At 39.4% G+C, this 17,169-nt stretch overlaps 1 protein-coding gene across 8 annotated transcripts in view; it reads right to left on the bottom strand.

Annotated features, from left to right (window-relative positions):
- Positions 1-17,169, bottom strand: part of GRIN1 (glutamate ionotropic receptor NMDA type subunit 1) — a 73,011-nt gene that overhangs the window by 16,588 nt on the left and 39,254 nt on the right. For all 8 annotated transcript variants that reach the window (XM_072431408.1, XM_072431405.1, XM_072431404.1 and 5 more), the window contains 5 exons: positions 16,287-16,399; positions 13,424-13,572; positions 11,661-11,818; positions 10,367-10,528; positions 4,249-4,358 (listed from right to left, as the gene is read on the bottom strand). In XM_072431408.1, the coding sequence (XP_072287509.1) occupies positions 4,249-4,358; positions 10,367-10,528; positions 11,661-11,818; positions 13,424-13,572; positions 16,287-16,399 (692 nt within the window). The remainder of the gene's footprint in view (positions 1-4,248; positions 4,359-10,366; positions 10,529-11,660; positions 11,819-13,423; positions 13,573-16,286; positions 16,400-17,169) is intronic.

Raw genomic sequence — 17,169 nt, 5'->3', positions numbered from 1 at the left:
GTGTCACGCATTTGTTGATGGCCTTTCTCTGTTCGTAATGTCGGTCCAACATATGGAGGGTGGAATTCCAACGGGTGGAAACGACGCATATCAGCCTATGTTGAGGGATGCCGTTCTGCCGCTGCAGCTCAAGGAGGGTGTGCTTTGCGGTGTACGAGTTGCTGAAGTGCATGCAAAGTTTTCTGGCAATTTTAATGATGTCTTGCAGATGGGTGGAAGACTTCAGGAACCGCTTGACAACCAGATTGAAGACATGTGCCATGCAGGGCACATGGCTCAGCCTTCCTTGACGCAGCGCCGACACAATGTTCTTCGTGTTGTCGGTCACCATGGTTCCGATTTTGAGTTGTTGCGGAGAAAGCCATGATTAGATTTCTTGATGAATCACACAGAGCAGTTCCTCCCCTGTGTGACTCCGTTCACTCAGGCAAACCAGGTGCAGAACAGCGTGACACCGCCGTGCCCTGCACATGTGGTATGCTGGAGGCACACTGTGAATTGTCCCTGCAGTGGAGGCTGAGGCTGAGAACACGATGGAGGATGAGGAGGCAGAGCGGACGTTGTCGCAGGACCAGCGGCGTGAGAACGTGGAGGCAGAAGCGGTGTCACCTGGCCAAGTTGCTGGTGTGGCTGTGCAGGAATCACATTCACCCAGTGGGCCGTATTGTATTGTCCCTGACCGTAGTTACAGCTCCACACGTCGGCGCTGCCGTGCACTTTGGCAGACACCAACAGGCTCAAGGACTGGCCGACCTTCTGTTCTACATATTTGGGCAGGGCTGGTATTGCCTTTTTCGCAAAGAAATGACGGCTTGGGACTCTCCACCTCGGATTGGCACAAGCCATCAGATCTCTGAAAGGTGCAGAGTCCACCACTTGGAAAGGGAGGGACTGCAGCACCAGCAACTTGAACAGAAGCACATTCAGCCAACATTGGCACCCTGGCCACGCTTCACCTTCTGCCCACATATTCTATATATGGCCATGTTAACCTCCTCCGGCAGCTTAACAAAAAACTGCCACACCGCCGAGTAGGTGATTTCCCCCCCAACACTCCGCACTTACTGTCTGCTACCCCCGCTGCCTCCATGAACCCCTGCATCACTACTTCCTGGGCAGGTAGGCTGCTGCAAAGCAGGTGATCTACCCCAGGCACGTTTGGCTCCCGACCTTCCACTGCTGCCACCTTGCTGAATACCAGCCATGCTACCACCTTGCTGGCTCAGCCACTGCCTCACGGGCAAGCTGCCACCCTCTTCTCCTGATGATGAAGAAGCCCCTTCTTCACCCGGCTCCCAAGTGCGATCAGCTTTATCAATGGTCTCTGGGTCAGGAGCCTGACCGCTCGCAACACCACCTCCCATGCCACTCTCTTCATCACTACTTGCCTGCCTAGTGGAGGAAGTGGCGGATGTCTCCTCCAGATCTTGGCTGGGCAGTAGCTGCTGACTGTCCTCTACTAGCTCATCCTCGCTGTATAGTGGAGCTGAGCCCACAGCATACAATACTTCTGTGGCTGAGGAAACAGCAAAGGACAGAGGCAGGTTGAAGACAAGTGAGGGCACAGGGCCAACTAAGGGTTGTGTCTGACAAACCCACGACTGTTAGCTGGGGGTGTCTGATGTCACTTGGGATGAAGTGGATGACTGAGTTAACCAATTAAAAATCACTGGGTTGCTGGTCAAGACACGATCGCTAGATGACACAGGGAGCTCAGGCCTCTCACTGCAAATCCTGCTGACACGCCCCCTTACTTTGTTGCGACCTCTGCCTGCGCCAGAAACATTTAGGCCTCCTCCACTCCTCTATGCATGGCCTGCCACTTCTCTGTGTGACATACTTTTACTTGAACTAAATAAATTAAAAGCAAATTAAAACACACCTAAAAGCAACAAATATATTTTTATTTTTGTACAGAAATAGGCCACTAAACGCCTTTACCACAAATAACTGCAACAGTAAACTGCGTATATATTTTTCTTTTTGTACACAAATACGTCACTAAAAGCTTTAACCACAAATAACTGCAACAGTAAAGTGCGTATATATTTTTCTTTTTGTACTTAAATAGGCCACTAAACGCTTTCACCACAAATAACTGCAACAGTGAAGTGCATATATATTTTTCTTTTTGTACTGAAATAGGCCAATAAACGCTTTTACCACAAATAACTGCAACAGTGAAGTGCGTAAAAAAAATTTTCTTTTTGTACTGAAATAGGCCACTAAACGCTTTCACCACAAATAACTTCAAAAGTGAACTGCGTATATATTTTTCTGGATATATTAATTGCTGGAATGACAGAGCTGTATAATGGCTATTTGGATCTCCAAATAATCTTTCCGTGCACTTGTTAATCGCATTTCTAGCACTGTCCCTAGCACCTTCTGATGTCTCTCCCTGCACTAATATGCTGTGAAATGATTCCTCCCTATCCTTTCCCTGCACTTATAAATCAAGTTTTTGCTATCACTCTCCCTAGCGCCTGCACGTCTCTCCCTGCACTCAGAACGCTGTTAAATGTCCTAATCCAAGATGTCTGAGGCTATTTATAGAGCTGTGACATCACAGGGCTGGCTTGCTGCTAATTGGCTGCATGCATAGCATTATGGGTCATCCCGCCTTCCCAGAGTTCCTTGCCCCATGTCCTCACACGAGTAGCCGCCATTTTAGAAAATTCAGATTCGTTGCAAATCGAATTTTTCCTGAAATTCAGATCGAATTCCACTTAGTCAGCTTCGATTCGCTCATCTCTTTTTACGGTGTTTACTTCTCTCTACTCTCTTATTCAGACATTTTCACCAATTAATTTAGGTAGAAGAAGTATATTTAGTATCTAAACCTATCCACCCCACTAAAATGTTAATAATAATTTTATTATTATTCTTATTATTATCAATAATAATAATAATAAACAGGATTTATATAGTGCCACAGAGGATTTATATAGTGCCACAGATTTATATAGTGCTACAGAGTTTTCAACATATTACGCAGCGCTGTACATTAAATAGGGGTTGCATATGACAGACGAATACAAACAGAGACAATATAAGAATGAAGGATCACCTTCATCATTTGAAACCTATAAAGAATATAACAAAAGATGTTAAAGGGAGATAAAATGTGCAAAACTTGAAAATGAAAGACAGATTGCAAAGGAAAGTAAGGCAAACCCCCAAAAAATGTTCAAATATAATAATAGCAAAAATATCAGATATGAGCATGTAGGCCCTGTAAAGGATGGCCCTGGGTTGATAACTGGGAATAAAGACTAGGCTCTGAGTTCTGAGTACACGAAGAAAAATGGCAAAGCTCAAGTCCAAATTCATAATAGCAATGTCACAGCCTTAAATGAGTCACAATGGCTCAGAATTGATATGATTGAGAAACAGCTGAGATTTGCTGAGGAAAGGGAAATTCTGATGATGCCTTTGCTGTCATCAGGCTTTCCCTTTCCTCAGGGAGCAGAGCAATCAGCGGAGCTTTACTATGCTGACAGCTGTGCTCCCCTGATCGTTCCTACAGCTCTAGAGGAGCTGTGACATGTATTCTGTATGTGTAATACGTGTCACAGCTCCTCTAGCACTGCGGGAGTAATCAGGGGAGCAGAGCTGTCAGCATAGTAAAGCTCCGCTGATTGCTCTGCTCCCTGATTGGCAGGAAAGGGAAACCCTGATGATGCTTGAGCTGTCATCAGGGTTTCCTATTTCTCAGCCAATCACAGAGGAGTAGAGGTAATGAATGGAGATAGTGCCCCTGATTCATCAAGCAGAATCGGATGATCACTCGCGCATTCGTTTTCGCGATCCGAAATCGTACGCCGTCGCGCTATTCAGCAACTGAAAAAGCTCGCGGCCGGAGCCGCGCATCTCCGGCAGCTTTACACTGGCGAGGTTGCATTAAAAGTCACTGTTCCCCTAAAAAATCACCTCTGCAGTTCCACTACTATCTTTGGGCACTACAGGTGATGAATGGGGACTTGTTCCCATTCATCACCTGTAGTGTCCTGTATTCTTGGATAGAGAAACTCTATCCAAGAATACATAATAGAAGCACAGCATGGCAATAGAAATAAAAGGGACATGTGATCTGCTGACAAATGCCTAAAAGGGAATTTCACATCACTTTAAAAATCTAGTAGGGCTTTAATTCTTCCCATATTTTATTCAGAACTAAAGAAAAGTTTTAGCTAGAGACATGGTTAAACTGTACCACTGCTAAATGGAAACAACTACAGTACTCACCTGCCATATTCTCAAATGTAAGTGTAGCTGGGGCATTGCTGCGAGAATCACACTCCTGATATCTGACCCAGGTTTTATCAAGATCTTCCATAAATCCATTCTCATGAGATCTACAGAGTAAAAGTTAAGAAAATATTAGATGACATCACTGGAAAAGTGTAAATTCAGATCCTGATTTGGGCTTTACCATATTGGTTCCCATCTTCAGAACTTAAAATTAAACTAACTCTGTAAAAGAAACATGTCAGCAAATGAAATGAAACTCTTAATGCTGCAGATTTCCTAGATCAAACTGGAAGAAAAATGTTTTAGGTTCAGACTATAAAAGTGTACTTTTTGGTTATTTAAAGTCTAACTCCAGCATTTTATTTTGTGTAAAATACTGCAGGGCAGGATTCTCACCCTCTGTCAGGTTTTTGACTTTTCTATCTTTGCTGGACAAATTCTCCCTCACTGCCTGTAGTGACAGCTACAACCCTTATTTTTTGTACAGGAGTCACAGAAAGTAAGGGAAATCCACAGAGAAGCTACAGAAAGAAATAAAAGCAGAAAAGGTAAATCTTACCCACGCTATGTAGCACTAAAATAAACATTTGACTGGATATAGGCTTTAAAACCTTATAAGGAATGTGTTAAAAAGTAAATCACTGTTTCTATCTATAATGGTCATTTTCAGATTGGCCTCATTCTAATGTTTTTTGTAATTCCCATGTGCAATAAATAATAAATGTTTTACCCTGACTCCTAATGTACGTCAGAAATATAGTTTAGAAAGACATCTGTGATTAGTTGAGTCATTAAGTCAGTTAAAAAAGAAACAAGTGGGCTGCCATTGCCAAGCTCTTATTCTAAAAAGAAGAGCAGTGGCCTCAATGTCATCCTCTTCCTCTGTCTTCTACACTTTTGTCCCTAGCCCGTAAGAAGAATGTGGCTGAACAGTTTTTTACTTTTCTCTGACTTTTACATTTGCATATTTGCATCAGATGATGTTTAAAACAATAAAATCAGAGGGTTGGTGTAACAGTCAGGTAACTACTACTTTCACATAGAGGTCAGAGGTAGTATAGCCCTATTTAACTTATAATTATCAGTTATACATGTTTAAAATGCCTGCTGCAAAAGATAAATATTTCCCACTATAAACAAATGCTGCAAATGTCTGCATAAGCATGTAAACATGTCGAAGCAGTGTTATGAAAATATTTTTTACATGCTTAAAAAGAATAATTTAAAGATCAAAAGACAAAGACCGCTAGATTCCACCAACTTCAATTTAAACACATCCACTTCAAGTAGCCCTTGCACACTGGTTGTTCTGTTTCAAATGTTACCCTATTGCTCAACAATCCCCTGGCAACCTCCAGAGGAACCCTGGTTGAGAAACACAGAGGGATGGCTTAAGCAAAACCGAAGGGCACAGGGAAATTACCAAGTACAGTGATACCTTGGCTAACTAATTTTTTTTTTCACTGTTTAAGAGAATCAGCTAACGAATAAAAAAAAAAAATCAGGAAGGCCTTCTTTGCTAAACACAGCTGAGGTTGTTGGTGGTCTTAGAGGGGTGAGCTCTTCTTCAACATCTTGTAACTTTTTAATGACCAAGACAAATTCTGCAGTTGTTTATTTTTTTCAAATCGCAGCACAGCTTGCTCCAGAAGTTAATGAATGTCTAGGCTACACAAAGTTTTTTTTTTGTTTGCTTTATTTGTGATTAACTCACAGTGAGGATTCTTACAGTAACTGACACCATGCTGCCTAATAATATGTTGGAACTGTTCTAATTGGGAAGCTGTTCATCTCAGCCTTTAGTGAGTTTATGACCTTTTATATTGTGAAATAAAAAGAATAGATATGTGGCCCTACCTGTTACAGTTCAATTAAGGTTGCCAACCCCATAATATGCTAGAGAATATATCAAATGAAAGAAAGGGAGAAAGACAGGGGTTTTAAGTGGCAAAAATTGTATATTTGGCACACACAAAGGATATGCGTTTGTTTATAGGAAAATTCACAAAAAGTACAGTAAACACTAAACAAAACTGGATTGAAGGTGAGGAGTACAAAGTTGCTGTAAGGAACTTACCCGTCCTGCGAGCCCGCGGTGTGCCTGGGGTTCCCAGGCACAGAGGGAGACACCGCTGTAACAGGCAGCATGGCCAAGGCTGCTGCTCTGCTCGCAGCTTGTCTGTCTCTGCAGGCGGAGGGATCCGTCCTGGCCAAACTACTGTTCAGCCAGGCAGCAGCCCTTGCATCCCTTTAGATGTGGTTAATGATATTCCTGCTCTCAGCACTCCTTTGCAAGTGCAAAGTAGTGCACGTCCTAGGGGTGCTGTGGGAAGAGGTGCGCGTGTCATCATGCGTCCCTCTTGTACCCCCCGAGGGCGTGGCACTCGGCTGCTTCGCCCCAGGGCGGGACATAGTTAGTTTGAATTCCCTGCGGCCAATCAGCCGCAGGGGATTTACCTAGTCTCCTATCAGACGGTGCCAGGTGGCGCAAGGTCATTGGTCATCCTGGCCATTTAAGGAGAGCCTGTCCTGTACACCATTGCCCGATATAGCCTCTGTTACACAGTGTGCTTGGGTGTGTCTTTATGCGGTTTAAAGTTATCTGTTTGTCATTACCTTAGTGACCTGGTCTGAAACTCACCTTGCTTGAACTCTGCCAGCCCTGACCTCGGATTGTTATTGACCATTCTGCTTGCTGCCTGCCCTGACCTCGGATTGTTCTTGACCTGCATTTGCCTTATCCTCCTGTACTTCGCTTTATTGGACTTAACCCTTGCTGTGCTGTATGATTTTGAATAAAGCCTGATTTAAGGGTATCTGGAGTTGGTTGTGGTTTGTGTGCCCAGGCGCATTACAGTTGCAGGGAGTTTGCCATTTATTTCTAGACAATTAGTTGCCTGAATAAATGGTGAGATAGATGAAGATACTACAAGTCTCAAACCCGACGCGTTTCGCCAGTGGGCTTCATCAGGGAATGTATAGAGAATGTCAGAGCAACTGTATAATAATAGCAAAACACTGATATGTAAATATATATACAAGACTGTTTTTTACTATTTTTATAAAACTTGTCTTTAAATTGTGGGCAGCATCCAGAACGAGTGAAATTATTTTCTTATAGAAGCCTATGGGAAATCACAATTCGGCTAACAAAGATTTTGGCTAACAAATGTGATTCCGGAACGAATTATCCTTGTTAGCTGAGGTATCACTGTACAACATAATGAACAAATTCAACAGAGTGCTGTGGCAGTAAACTTGCCCATCCTAATTTTTTCTAATGGAGTTCATATAAATATTTATTGTTAATCCACTGGAGGGCCCTTAGTATCTTTGGTATGTCCTTTTCTTTAAAGCTGTAAGGATAAGACATCAACCACACAGGGGGAAAATTGTTTTCAGTGAGTAACCAAATCTTAGATGTACAGACTCATGAGGAGTAGTACAACTATTGTGCAAAACTGCAAAGCTGGGAGCAAATTATGTATATGTAATGAGTATAACTACCCCCATCCACATTTATAACCATACCTAGCAATGATTTTTTCAAAACTTTTAAAGATATTGATTATATGTTTTTCATGAAAAAAATCTCTTTTCAGGTTTGTATAAGAATAAATAAATAAAAGACTGTACATTCCCTTTAATGGAAAACATGTTGGCTCAAAGCTGGAAATGTATGTGACATTTTTTTCACATTTGCTCAGATGCCTGCTTACTGGATTGTAGGTTTATTTCTTGTTCTCTAAACACAAGAAGATCTATAGTAGAACAGAACTAATGGCAAAATATTCTATTGCTCTTGTTAATCTTGGAAAACATTTATTAGCAGCCAGCATGATGTTTTCCTAATGATACATCCAGCTTCTATGGGGAGATAAAAATCATTACGCATCTCCAATCTAGCTTTTACCTGACCTGCAATATTTATTCCACATGAAACTGAATACAGGTTGACAATCAAAAATCCAAGACATCGATAATCCGGATCCTTCAGTTTACCGGCATGAATTGTGGATCGCATTTACAATACAGGGACTACAGTACGCTATTTGGCCACTAATGTTTTCATGGTACTCTTCTGCAGAAACAGCTGTTAGGTCTTGCTTGCTAAACTAAATAAACATTCAGACGTCTCTGCTGCCTGCTACCTGGAACTGTGCCAGATGTCTGCGGTGCTGCGAGCGGAAGACTGCTCTGTGTGTGGAGGTAAGCATAAAAAAATCCAGAATTTTCTAAAATCTTCTCAGATCCCGAGGTTGCCAGATTTTTCAATGTCAACCTGTACTAGGAAATACACATCACCTTGCATTATTGAAATATTGAAATATCATCATTACATAATGCTAGCTGCTACAGTCACCCTTACTTTTTGTATGTTGTTCCAGACATTTAGCCAAAGAGCTTTTTTAAATTTTACAATACATCATAAAACTGAAGATGTCCAAATGTTAAACATAATTCTGATTTGTTAAATGGAGGCAGTTATTTTATATCCTACTGTATGGCTCATAAGATGGCCCTTACTGTCCTTCTTTTATTATGTCAGCTACACAGGCAAACATTATCATCATTGTGATCAACTTTTTTTTTAATTAATGTTTGTTAAAAAACAAGATAAAAACTCTTCTATAAATACTTGTATTTCTAAAGGTAAAAAAGCAGACATATTTGTTCATTACATACTCTGCTTTGCAGTGCTACACAATAGTAGTACTTTATTGTTTATTAGCACAATATAAAAATATGAGACAGGTGACTCAATAAAAAGAATGAACTGCTTTGAGAATTAACTGAGAACTCCTCCAACATGATATTTCCTCCCAAGTGTCCCCATTGAAAAAAAATCTGTTCTGATGGCAAGTATAGAGGGTGAATCTCCCCAAGGGGAAAACCGACAGACCTGACACTATTCTATCCCCTAACTACTCTATTCAAAAATCTGTCTTTATATAAACTTAGAGTTTAGAATGCAGACAGAAACAGAAGGTTAACACTGCAGTTAACTGATAAAATTTCATCAGTTAACTTCAGTGCCATTTAAAAGCCTTCTGTTTCTGTTTGCACCCTAAACTCTGTGAATATACTAGGCTTGGCACTAAGCGGACTTACCTGCTTATATAGAACTATCTCTTCCCTTATGGTCATTTTCCCCTTTCCCTCTTTTTTTTATAAACTTAAAAATATACCTAAAGGCAAAATTCTTTTCAACTTGGATAGAGTGGGAAATGGTAAAATCTGTATAGACAGATTTTCATTCATTTCATGTCCTGTAGACTTAACAGAAAGTGAGACTGCATATTTCTAATGTAATAGAAATCCCATTCTAGCTAGATGCACAAGAACAAGTGTCCCCATTGGACGGCTTCCCATCTATTCCTGTCATGGCAAAAATTTTGCATTGAACCTTACTTTCAATCTTGAATACATTGGTGATCAGGGCCATTAAAGCAGGTGAATCTCTATTCTTGGCAGTTCTGTAGGTTCCTGTATGTATTTAGCTTCTCTTGTGTAGCACCACCCCATACCTGTTCCAATCTTTTGGGCATTCCTCACCAGTAGTTGCTATTTGTCAGTGAACTGGGATTGATCTCTGGGTAAGCATATGTTATTTCTTTTTTTCAAATTTGTCTTATAACAAACAGCAACCCCCCCCACCCCCCCACCCCCCACAGAACAAGCAGGGAAGCCCGTTCATATCTAGGAGATGTCTGTATGTTGGATGTCCTTAACCCCGGGACTACCGGTAATTCAAACCTATTAGGTGGGACTGGGAGACTAACATCTACAAAGTTTCATATGACACCTCTTACTTTAAAGGGGAAGTAGTTTTCTGCAGGAAAATTGCAGCTCATAAAATGTACAGCATATATATGCATTTCCATGAGGCAGATCAATACTCACACACTGCAGGTCATTTCTGAACATTCTACTTTAGTTCCAATGATATTAAATGATCTACAGACAATGATGATTATGCAGTCTTTCAGTAAGGTTATAAACATCCAGCAAACTGATAGGCTCAATCATTTCTTAAACCACAAAATGGCTGCCTCAGAGATATCTACAGTATGTCTCCACTTTAAATGTAGAAATAATAACAGCAACATACTTGAGAATGTTTAGTGACACATTTTGTTTCCATGGACTGTCCTTCCTCATACCGATTCCAAAACCAGAACGAAAAAATAATTCTCCAGTAGTGACCAGGTCACACTTCTGAGAGGCCTCAAATTCCAGCACTGCAGAGTCCCAGATGAAAGCATGAAGTTTACTAAAACACAAAGAAAAAAGAATATAATCTTTTTAATCAGCTTTTTAAAAACTAAAAGCCACCTGCAATGATCACAAAGATGTATCTTCCCCAAACAGGTGTCCCTTTTGGAAGATTTCCCTTTTATTCCTATTGTGATGAAAAATTTAAACTTTTTGGATGTGCCAAGACTTTCTGCCCTGTTGACAATGGTCACAGGACAAACAAAAGAAGGTATCTGCATGGTCATATTGGCATTTCTTAATAAAACATAATAAAACTGTCATGAAATACCCAATTATGAACAATGATGTTTTTTTTCAGTATTTTATGTTTTTATTATTAAATTCAAATATTTTTTTTCATTGTGCACACAGTGACACACATTCCAGTCACCCCAGTTGTTGCACTTTAATAAACCCAGACAACAATGCAGTTTGGTGACATACTAGAGCAGGGGATAGCTTGTTGGTATTTTCACCTTTTACTGTGCAACATTTATTGTGGGGGAAGACTGGGGCAGAGGTAAAAGTGCTATAATACCTAACAACAAATTATGTTTTTACGGTTTATACAAATCTCCTGTTTAAGGAACAGTCCCCCGAAAACTGTTGTTTCAGTTTTAGGTAGATGCTGGTGAGATAAACCACCTGACTCTGCACATCTACTTTTTCAATTATGAGGGAGTTCACTATACTATGGGGAAGTTAACACCAGGAGCTGGAACCCACAGTGGTAGGAGGAAACAACCAAAACTCCAGGAAGGGAATTTTTAAAGGGGATTTTGCTATTTACTATCCAAGACATAACTCCTTTATTAAATAAACCTTTTGGCATCCTAGAACTACAAATTCTTTAAAAACTTGTGGTTTAAGAATTATTGATAAGTTGCTTTAAATGAGAGCATCAAGTTTACCAACTTGCCCTGAGTGCACTTCCTACATTAGTAAAATAGACATTTTCTGAAGAACTGTAATGCAAAATTAAATAAAGAAGAGTGGCATTTTTCAACCTGAGAACAGTTGGAACTTCAGGGGCATTGTTCAACCTAAATTTTTTAATCAACAATGACCCCTAAGAAGAAGCGATAGGGTCCCAAATGGCACAAGAATCACCACTTTGACATTCTTAGTGTAAACAGTAAACTCCATACTTGTCTCGCACTGCCTGAATAGCCTCAGCAGCACTCTCGTAGTTGTGTTTTTCCATGTGACGATACATGGTGCTTAGTTCCACCTGTCTTCTAAAGTAAATGTCCACAGAGCTTTGCTTAACAGTGGCATAAATAAACTTGTCACTGGGATTTCGCAGCTGTGAAGAAAAAAAAAACTTAAGAAGTATATAAATAAAATACAGTGTTGAATCTGAATCATCAATACACAAGAAAAAAAAGTGGTTAGAGGCCTAGCTGGTCTCTGCTGACAGCACTGAGGATGTACATCTCCAACCATGAATCAATATTTGCTTTTTGTCTTATGCTAGTATTTGTCTTATGATATCTTGTGCCTATTACATCATGTGAAGCCGTTTACAACCCAGCTACTCATATCTAGGAAGTATTTATTGCCCTTTACAACCTGTGGAAAACACCATCCTAGAGATTATTCTCTGCAAACAGAAGCAGACAGTATGCGCTTCTATACATTCATATTCTGCTCATGGCACTCAATTATGTATTTGAAAGTGCTAGGACACACAAAACTTCCAGGTTGATAAGAAAAGTCAAGAGGTATAGCACTGAGATCACACTGTTACAGTAGGAAAATTAAATTATTATTTAATTCAAGGTGCTGTCTCATTACAATGATTACATGAACTAATTTAGTGAATCATCTATTTTCTCTGCTTTTCTGTCCCTTCAACAGATAAATATCACAAACAGTTTGCTGTCACATGGCTTTTACATTATGTGTAATTTACAGCAGTCATAAAAAAGATCACAGGAGATCCCTGTTATGTTTAATCTGATTTACATTTAAACTTTCAAATAAATCAATGGAATTACATTTAGTATTTTAGACAAGTTGTATAATAAATGAAAATTGAGCATACTATTGTAAAATTAATTTTCAATTACTACGTATTTACAATTATTGATACAATGCTACATTCAAGTAATTTTTGATTTGACTTTAGAATAAAATGCTTTCTGTCATCACCAACTAATATGCTAACATTGTGAAAAAGCGGAATAAAGGAGAGTACTTGCTTCTATTACATTCTCCAGCCAGAGAGCCTGACTATGTAATGAGAAAACCTACCGGCCTGCATATATATATATAATAAAACATGATTCTAAAAAAAGTGAGATTTTAAACATTCCTCTAAAGATTGGCATTAAGGACAGGCTCAGAACAGGCCAGGGCAGTGCATTGGGAGGCAAACAAAATTTCTAACATCCAGCTTTTTAAACTCTAGATTGCCCATTCCATAAATAAATGCCACATGCCTAATATTTTTTTTGGTCATTCTTTTTTTTTTTTAATTTTTTTTTAATGAATAAAGTGGAACAAAATCTACACCTCACATTTTTTGACATGAGAAAGTGGAAAGCCTTTTAGAATAAAGTATGTACACAAAGGACCTACCTATGCCATGTCACAAACCATGAAGATATGGATAAGAATATTCAGAAAGTGACTGGTAAGACCAATAAGTGGATTTTAAACTATTCTTTTAAATTGGCAGACTACAATACATTTTAAAATTAAATAAAAAGGTTCAGTGAAGAATAATATGTCTAATAGGTCAATAAAACAGTCAAGAGCTCCAATGGTTCAAATAAATCTCTAGGGTGCCTGAAAGATAAAGGGATCCAGAATTATTTAGTACAACACTGCCTATATACTATTGCAAAATTAAATTTCTACGGGTCTCCCTTCAAGAATATAAAAATTTAGTGATATTCATACTTACCCGGGGGTCATTGATTCCTGTTATCCTTTCCTCAGGCCTGTCTAACACCAGGAAGGCAGCCAGGTTGGCAGTGTAGGATGCTACAATGATCATAGCAAATCCAGCCCAAACCATACCTAGGATTCGAGCAGAAAAACTCCTTGGTGCTCCTATGAAAGGAAAAGCAATAGAACTATAAGGTCATGTATAATAGGTTTAGGAGGAGAAATAATTACCCAACATACAGCAACCAACCACAAATCACCTTTTGTCTCCAGACAACACTTAACTATATAATACTGGCTGTGATTGGTAAGTGGACATCTATGGAGATTTAAAAAAAATCAATTTAGCCTATAACAGATTTGTAGTAAATGTTCCTAGTTTCTGTCACTCAATTCTTCCACATTTACCCTATGTAGGTGTCAAGTCATATATGAATATTTACAGGAGGGTGTTGGGCAGTGGACATTTAGGTGACTGCGTTGTTTTGTCCTTAAAACAAACCCAATGCCATAACACTTGAGAAGTAGTGCTGTATGCTTGCCTAGTCCTGAACTGGAAGCAACTGTGTTGAATTATAACCCTTGTGCTGACAGCTCAACATAATTGAGCAATAATAGGTGGATTATCTGTCTTCTCTACACTCAAAACTTAATTTTAATTATCATCAGTGACAAAACCATTCTAAACTTTTACATGCCTTGTTAATATGTGTACTTTTGGGTGTAAACCAAGTTGCAGTACATGCTTCCAGTCCTTTTAATCTTTAATGTGTTATTCGCTTTAGCAAAGTAGGGCATATATAAACATTGCCAACATTATTTAGAACATTTCTAGGTCTATTATTAATTCTGTGGTTTGCCATGCGCCTTGGGAAATAAGTAATCAAACCATCTTTGGAGGAAATGATTGTTTATTATAATGTTGTTGATATTAAAGAGATTAAGGTAACAATCTAATAAGCATCTGGGTGAGATGCTTAGTCTGCAATAAAACTAGATTTTATTACTGCAAATCCTTTACAATTTTCCTCAGAGACCTGGGATAAGTTGGTTACCATTTGATTAGGCCAGAACTCCATAATGCACTGCAGCACCACATGGTCCTTGAATTGTAGTCAACAGGGTTATAATGGCCAATATTAGGTTGAAGAATCCCAGGTGACATCAATGACCAAAAATGGTAAATTACATCATTTGAGATTCCCTGCAGTATAACCACAGCCAGGTGAATCTGTCATTTAGGCAAAGGAGTGTGATGTGTTATTATTGCCAAGTTCTTGGGTCATCATGACTGATAGGAATTTACATAATTTACTTCTGAGACCTAAATAGACTTTCAGTAAGTCAGTAAATATGTGTTAGTGTTTTTTTTCCAGTAAGAGACTTTTTCTATGTTGTATGAGTACTGTCTTTACTCACATTCATTAAAGCCTTTGGGTGAATGAGGGGGGTACTAACATACTGCAGTATCAATTTACATGCAAGAGGGCAGATATTTGTTAGTTCCCACTCTTAAGAAGGGCTTCCAGTTTCCAAAAAACCTTTACAACCTTTAGGGATGGACAGGATGTGGTGAACAGGTCCTTGTCCATTAGCACTGGGGAACAAGGGTTCTTTTTAGGGTGAGAGGGAGCACACTCATTGCCCTAATGTTCCTGTCCCACAGACTACATGCCTAGTTTAAGGGGAACAACAAACTTTTTTTAATTATTACAAAAAAAACAGTATTTATAGTTTAAGACAACTCCCAAACTTTGTATTTTAAATGATTTGAGAAATCTGAAGTTACCCTCTAGGCTGCATAAAAAAGGCCCTTTCCTGCTGAACAGGATTTTTTTTAACATTTTTCTTTTTTTGCACACTCCCTACAGCACACAATCCCTGTGCAGGAAATCTGAACAGGGTCTTTTATTTATACTTTATTTATAACCAGGTCACTTTCTAGGAAGTTTGCACACAAAACATGTTTTAATTTTGTATGGTCACTGACACCAAATGCCAAATTTCATGCTGACTTCCTATATCTCTATGGTTCCAGTAGTAAGATATCCCAACCAAAATTCCTAATACTCAAGTACTTTTTATTACAAGGCCCAAACATGGGCTTTGCTATGTAGAAATCCACCTGTGATAGAGTATTTTTGCTTTGGCTTTACAATAGATGGAGAAAAGGAAACTGTGGGAAAACTCTGCGGAAAAAAGCAGGGAGCCTAAAATGTCGGCTTTAAAGGATGTGACCATGTTACTTTAGATTTTATATCAAAACATTACAGATCTCCCACTTTGTGACATTCCCTGGTGGAGAATCAATTACTGCCAACAAAACACAAATGTTTTAGTGAATGCCATATACTTTTTAAATAGACATCTTTGAGTACAGTAATGCATGCCAGTACTGTAAGTGTCACACAGTTTTCTGACCTCTAGAGGTAAGTGACACTGGGCCTACAGGGCAGCTTACTGTACATCTTAAGGGTGTATAAGAGTTTTGACATGAATTGTTCTGTACTAATAATGTCAGTAAAAACACTGGACACAGGAGCCAAAGCTCTAGCGTGGTCAATTGATATATTTCACCACCTTGGGGTCACCAAGTACAGTCTGAAGAGGCAAAAATGGTCATGATCCTTGTCCTGGACAGGTGAATGATTTGGTCTGCCAACCAGGTAAGATGGTCATTTTCCAGATCAGCCTTATATGTTTTCCATGACACAACAATGATTTGCAGATGCCTTGCGGAGTCATAACATGTAATTCCACTACAACAAACCTTGGTGTGCAACTTTTAGAGTTAGACTGTTAGAGTTGTGAAAAAATGACACTTTCATACATGATTTACACTAACAAGGTCTGACCTGGACAGGAAACACATGCCTTACCTTCTCCAATACCAGAGTTCAGAAGGACACCCCAGGAAAACCACATTGCGGAAGAGAGCGTCAGAGCATCCTCCTCTTCTTCCTCTGTGTTTACTTTAAACCGCCCAAAAGGACTGCAAATACATGTTACTTATAATAAAGAACAGCACAGATTCCTAAAGTATTGTGATCATGGACCATCACACTTTTTGGGCCTTAAGTATTAAAAAGAAGGAATGTTTCACAAAGAAGCCAATCAGATATTTCTTCTTGGGATTCTAGTGTGGCACAGAAGCATGAAAAACAATGAATGATTGTTATGGACAAAAAGTCCTGTTCTGCCTTCAAACACTTCATTCAAATCACTTCATTTTTAGAAGCCAAGATATTACTCAATACTGAATTTTTACAAGCAAATTACATAAATTAATATGCAATATGGAAATAAAGTGGAGCTTGCACAGACTGGTACAGAGTGCAGCTAGGGTGATCAGTTGTGCTCCAAGTCTTTCAAAATACCAAAATCTGCTGCCAAATTCACCTAAAGTGAACCTGCACCTTACTGAGGTAGTCACATCTTGTGGCTGAAGACTCTAACTTATCCCTTATGTGACACTGTTGGTTTCGGGGTAGCAGAACATAAGATAATTTGTTGACTTGCCATGCATTAGCAAGGCAGTGACTCACCATAAAAAGTGTACCTGAAATCCAGATTTTTTTTTAATAAAACATATTTGTGTAATATCTGAAGCATGCTTACCTACATACATACATTTTACATTGCCCCTGATTCATCAAGCAGAATCGGATTATCGGTCGCGCATTCGTATTCGCGATCCGAAATCGTACGCGTTCGCGCTATTCAGCAACTGAAAAAGATCGCGGCCAGAGCCGCGCATCTCCG

The sequence above is a fragment of the Pyxicephalus adspersus genome, chromosome Z (assembly GCF_032062135.1).
Source record: "Pyxicephalus adspersus chromosome Z, UCB_Pads_2.0, whole genome shotgun sequence".
NCBI classification, from domain to species: Eukaryota; Metazoa; Chordata; class Amphibia; order Anura; family Pyxicephalidae; genus Pyxicephalus; species Pyxicephalus adspersus.
Note: the sequence above shows the minus strand (reverse complement) of the source record. Positions and strands in the feature narration are given on the sequence as shown.